General features: G+C 37.9%; 1 protein-coding gene across 3 annotated transcripts; it reads left to right on the forward strand.

Moving 5' to 3' along the window:
• Positions 1-1,442: 1,442 nt before the first annotated feature.
• serpinh1b (serpin peptidase inhibitor, clade H (heat shock protein 47), member 1b) lies at positions 1,443-5,630 on the forward strand. Of its 3 annotated transcripts, none has more exons than XM_047820979.1 (6): positions 1,474-1,597; positions 2,533-2,950; positions 3,049-3,662; positions 3,749-3,847; positions 3,974-4,206; positions 4,627-5,630. In XM_047820979.1, the coding sequence occupies exons 2-6, from the start codon at positions 2,925-2,927 to the stop codon at positions 4,927-4,929; spliced, it is 1,275 nt and encodes a 424-aa protein (XP_047676935.1). In that variant the 5' UTR covers positions 1,474-1,597; positions 2,533-2,924; the 3' UTR covers positions 4,930-5,630. The 3 variants fall into 3 exon arrangements, with proteins under 3 accessions (XP_027006204.1, XP_047676935.1, XP_027006205.1); XM_027150404.2 differs by having other exon boundaries at positions 1,479-1,597; positions 2,533-2,576; XM_027150403.2 differs by lacking the exon at positions 2,533-2,950 and having other exon boundaries at positions 1,443-1,597.
• Positions 5,631-6,214: the final 584 nt, after the last annotated feature.

Raw genomic sequence — 6,214 nt, forward strand, 5'->3', positions numbered from 1 at the left:
ATACAAAAGTTCAAGATTAATATTAGACTTATGTTTAAATGTGTTTGTATTTATTCCCAATGATCAAGTCTGAGGTGACTGAGGTGACTGGTGAAGAAAAACTCCCTTAGATGGAAGAGGAAGAAACCTTGAGAGGAACCAGACTCAAAAATGAACCTCATCCTCATTTAGGTGACACTGGAGGGTGTGATTATAAATATACAGTCCGGCAAAATGTGCAAGCTGTCGAATACTACTTAGTTAATAGTACAATAAATATAACATTGACCAAATATTATAGAATTAAATAGAAACAAGACAAAGAATGAAATGAGCATTCAGCTTCTTAGTCTCCAGATCTGAGCTGAAGAAGCAGATGTGTGACATCATACAGATAGATCAGATATGTGGAGAGGAACAGGGCAGATGTTACAACTGATAGAGTCAAAAGGCTGCTCAGATGATACGTAAAACAATATTTAAAAAAAATAAATTTCATGAAGCCACTTTATGAAGGGTGCACAAACTACTGTACCCAGCTACTGCACGTCCGACACGTTATCGATCTAATGATTTAACCACACTTCTTCCTCTGTAGACTTCCTGTATATTACACACAAAGCTGCTAAAAATAACATTTCCAGCTGAAGACTCGAGGTCTCCGGACCCATGAACAAAAAAGAAAGAAAAAAAAAAACAAAAGCAGGAAAGCACCACAGAGTGCATCACGATAAAGGTAGAAAAGTGTCTAAAAGTTAAAAGAAAGCTGACTGATGGTGGTGGAGTTGATGGTTGTTTTCACTGCACCCCCACCCACTGGATATGGAAGCCTGCAGGCGACCAGCAGACGTGGCACTCTGCACTCGGGGGTGGAGTCGTGAGCCTGAGCGTGCAGCAACAGGCATCCAGGATTACATAAGAAAAAACTAAATCTCACAAATATTCTCAAAAATATGCACCTTTAGAAGGGATATTTTTCAGCGTAATGTTTATCCCAGCATGACTTATTGCTCCAAAAAAAAAAAAAAAACCTGCACAAGGCAACACTTCGTTCAATATGTCATGGTGCATCTCAAATCAAATTTTATTTGTCACATACACATACATACAGGATGCGATATGCAGTGAAATGCTTTATGCATCTGTCCGGTATAAGAATAAGGTTAAAAAAAAGTATAAAAAGGTGAAAAATAAAATGAGAATAAAATAATAAGAAAGTATAAACTATATAAGAAAACTTGTCATATATGTCAGAAAACTATATAAAAAATATGAAATATATGGAGAATATGAAGAAATAATGTATATACATATACATAAATGTGTATGGTTTTTAAAGATCGTCCTTAAAGTTTGATATTTTGAGTTTTATCACATTTTCAGGCAACATATAAAACATCCTCAGCCTAGCAAGCTGACTTCCTAACAACCGGTCACTTGATCCGGTGGGAGGTCTTTGTCTCAGCTTCCCAAGGAAAATCCAGACATCCTCATTTGAATATTCCTACACAAACTTCCAGAACTTTCTTCCCAGCAGTATATAGACCTCTGGAAACCGTTAGTTTGCAGCACGTCAGCACGAGATAAGAAGATTGGAGCTTCAGAGCTGCTGTACAAGGTAAGATTTTAAATTCTGTACTATACTTTTTTGTGCTGAACTCACCAAAAAAAAAAAAAAAAAAAAAAAGTTTTGCTTTTGCTTGCTTTAAATGCTTGATTAAAGTGTTGGTGTTTTTTATTTTTTTATTTTTTACAATAATGCATAGCAGATATAAAGCTGCAGAGAAATCTTATACTGCACATTTTGACCTTGCTGGGGTTTGCTAAGTGGGACAGGAAGCAGTTTGTTTCTTTTAATAGTTGAGAAAAAAGGTGCTTAATAAAAGGGGAATAAATTGGAACATTTGAATCATTAAGAATCCTAAAACCAGAGAAAAACTGTGATAAAGCAGTCAGTGAGGATAAATATCTAAAAAGACAAATTTTAGAATAAATAAACTTTTTTGGAATAAAATTCAAATTCACTTCAAATTTTTTATTGTATAAATATATTATGGATTTTTTTTAATCATGCTTTTAATCTGTATTAAAATGAAAAAAAAAAACAGTCTGTTTTATTTTTATTTATTTTTTTTTTTAAGAATTCGATCAGATTTAAAGAAACCAAAAGGGAGTGGTGTTGTGTTTCAAATATAATCACAGCTCTTCCTCTGGAATCCTGTTACTGTTCCACTATGGCATCTCTGATTGGTCAGAAGTTTTTTGTTTTTTTTTCTGAGACTCTTCAGCCAATAGGAGATGTCTATGTGTCATTCCCTGTGTGTGCATGAAGTGCCATGTTGGCATATAAATCTGCATGGAACAAAAGTTTTCAAAATTCAAACAAACTACTAGAAGAAAAGAAAAGAAAGGAAAAGAAAAGAAAAGAAAAGAAAAGAAAACAATCAATTATATCATTTCATTTAAACTTATTTAAACCTGTTCTGTTGAATGAACTACATTTGTGCACTATATTGTTCTGTAGATTACCAAAATGCACCTCTTGTCTTTCAGAATGAAAATCGAAATCTTTGACAACACTATGAAAACCTTTCAAGGTATTCCAGTTGATGAAAGAAAAAAGCTCCATACAAAAACGTTAAGATATCTGCAAATGAAAAGGCATCCTGCAGATGCAGCCTCGGGCGTCGCTTTTGTATGCTAGTACGGCACCGCTAACGACTTCAAAGCAAATTAGCATTCTTTAGTCAGTTAGAATGATTTGACACGGCTTCCTGACCTGAAAACGTGACCTGTTAAATACCAAAAGACTTACATTAACATTCCTGTGTGGATCCTCGCTACTCCCTTATGTAACACAGATGCCCTAGTTGCAAATTCAACCTCGTTTTATAACAAAATGTTCTGGAGAAAGAAAAAAAAAACAAATACAGATAGAGCTTATAATGAATGGGACGCAACAGAAATACAGGCAAATAACACACATGCATACTCAACTTTACTATTACATAACATTTATATTTTGCTTTTACTTCGAATAACAGGTATTTGTATTTTCTATTCATTCAGCTTCCCAAAGCTGCCGAAAGACAAAGCAAGAATGTGGGTGACCAACGTCGTCGCTTTGTGCCTTATGGCCGTGGTCTCCTCGGCTGAGGAAAAAAAACTCAGCAGCCATGCGATTTCCCTGGCTGACACTAGCAGCCACCTTGCTTTCAACCTGTACCACAACTTAGCCAAAGAGAAGGATCTGGACAACATCCTAATCTCCCCTGTGGTGGTCGCATCCAATCTGGGATTGGTTGCCCTCGGAGGAAAGTCCTCTACTGCCTCACAGGTCAAGAGTGTCCTGAAGGCAGATACACTGAAAGATGAACATCTGCATACAGGACTGTCTGAGCTCCTGAATGAGGTCAGTGACCCTGTGGCTCGCAACGTCACCTGGAAAATCAACAACAGGCTGTATGGCCCCAGTTCGGTCAGCTTTGCTGATGACTTTGTGAAGACCAGCAAGAAGCACTACAAGTACGATCACTCCAAGATCAACTTCCGTGACAAGAGAAGCGCGATCAACTCAATCAACGAGTGGGCCTCCAAGTCCACTGATGGCAAGCTGCCAGAAGTCACCAAGGATGTGAAGAATACAGATGGTGCTATGATCATCAACGCTATGTTCTTCAAACGTAAGTGGACATTTAAAGCTTAAAATGCCTTATAGGTATAAATACAATAATTGCTCTAGTTTATAAATAATTTTTTGTTTCCACAGCTCATTGGGATGAGAAGTTCCACCATAAGATGGTTGACAACCGTGGGTTCCTTGTGTCCAGGTCCTTCACAGTATCTGTCCAAATGATGCATCGCACAGGTGAGATCAACAACCACGTATGCCGAATGAAATATCGCAGTCCTTTAGATAAGGAATAATGAATACCGAGTGGTCACCTTCATGTCTACAAATCATTAACTGAAACTAATGTATGCATCTTCACAGGTCTTTATGGCTTTCATGAAGACAAAGAGAATAAGCTTTTTGTGCTCAACATGCCTCTGGCCCACAAGAAATCCAGTGTGATTTTCATCATGCCCTACCATGTGGAGCCCCTGGAGAGGCTGGAGAAGCTTCTGACACAGAATCAGCTGAACACGTGGTTGAGCAAGTTGCAAGAAACAGCAGTGGCCGTCTCTTTACCTAAAGTCAGCATGGAAGTCAGCCATGATCTGCAGGTAGGAATATAAGATAAGACAAGATATTCCTTTTATTCGTCCCACAATGGGGAAATTTCTCTGTTACAGCGGCACAAAATATATAAAAAGAATAAAGACATAATATAATATACAGTATATATTACACGTAGGTAATATTGCATCTGAAGGTTTTAGCTTATGTTAGCTTATGGTATGTTGGGTGTGATAGAATGATGTGCTTGGTGACATTGGGTCTGGGGTCCCTGGTTCAAAAGTATGTTTGGGTTGCTGTCTGTGTAGAGTTTTCAGGATTGCTCCCAGCTGGTAGGAATGAGTGCAAAATAATCTTGGAACAGACTGTAGATCAATTGAAACCTTGACCGCGATAAAGTCCTTACTTTAATCAATGACTCTTTACTGTACATAATATTCTTTGTGATTCTTTGCTTCTTTTCAAAGAAACACCTGGGAGAAATTGGTCTCACAGAGGCAGTGGACAAATCCAAGGCTGATCTGTCCAATATGTCTGGCAAGAAAGATCTCTACCTTTCCAATGTGCTCCATGCATCCGCTTGGGAATGGGACACAGAGGGAAACCCATTTGATGCCAGCATCTTTGGCTCGGAAAAGCTCAGGAACCCCAAGCTGTTTTATGCTGACCATCCATTCATCTTCCTCGTGAAGGATAACCAGACCAACTCCATCCTCTACATGGGTAGAATGGTTAGACCAAAGGGAGATAAAATGAGAGACGAATTGTAATTTAAATTTGCTGATAAGGGTAACCATTTTTTTTCTATTGTTCCATTTTTTTAGTATTTGAATTGTTTATGGTATGACAGTTACCTTATGAAGACAGTCAAGCGGTTTGTTTTGTAGTTATAATTAAACCAAATTTTTCACCAAATACATGTCAGAGCTGAACCATATCGCTACTAGTAATTTGAAAAAAGTAAAAGAATTCCACTTGAGAGATTAGATAATGAGTTGATCCACAGTTTTGACATCAACTGGGCCAGGTTCCTTAATTCATCATGAAACTGTCCATCAGAACAAATGCTATACTTATATTAAGTATATTAGCATTCACGCCAGCCTGCGTGACTGTGATATTTATAACTGTGCCTGGTTTTTTTTTTTTTTTTTGTAAGCTCTAATCTCCTGGGGTTATGTGACAACTGTGTGGGTTCTTTGACATATCTTTAATGTTTAAAGACAAAAGGATTTTTACACAAATCTTCTTCGAATGCTCATGTGTGTCAGACACTTCACCTCAATCCAAATCAGCCACATTTGATTTCACTGCTTTGTCTTCTGCACTGATGCCTGTTTATAGACACAACATATGAGGTCAATTGTACTATGTTCCCGAATCCTGTTTACTGTACAAGAAACTGTTTTGTGCTCATGTTCTTTTTTTTTTTTTTGTTAATTTTTTTAAAATAAACTATGAGTAAAATTACTGTCTCTATGCTTCATGGGTTATAATACATCTTTCACGTACATCCTCTTTGAGTTCTACATTTTGTAAATTTTGTCAAATTAAATCTGTGCCAAACATACACCTCTGTGGGATCCCACAGTGTAGGCTTTTTATGGTTATAAGAACCTATGTTAAAAATTACTTTATATTTAGAGAATATGAAAATTCATTCATTCATTTAGTACCGCTTATCCGGGTCACTGGGAGCCTGTGGCTATCTGAGGCGTCATTGGGCATCAAGGCAGGATACACCCTGGCCAACCCATCGCAGGGCACACACACACTCTCATTCACTCACACACTCACACACTACAGACAATTTTCCAGAGATGCCAATCAACCTACCATGCATGTCTTTGGACGAGGGGGAGGAAACCGGAGTACCCGGAGGAAACCCCCGAGGCATGGAGAGAACATGCAATCTTCACACAAACAAGGCGGAGGCAGGAATCGAACCTCATCCCTGGAGGTGTGAGGCGAACATGCTAACCACCAATCCACCGTGTCCCCCGGAGAATATGAATAGTTTTATACAATACAATTTTCACATACTATTTAAAAATT

The sequence above is a fragment of the Tachysurus fulvidraco genome, chromosome 11 (assembly GCF_022655615.1).
Source record: "Tachysurus fulvidraco isolate hzauxx_2018 chromosome 11, HZAU_PFXX_2.0, whole genome shotgun sequence".
NCBI lineage: Eukaryota > Metazoa > Chordata > Actinopteri > Siluriformes > Bagridae > Tachysurus > Tachysurus fulvidraco.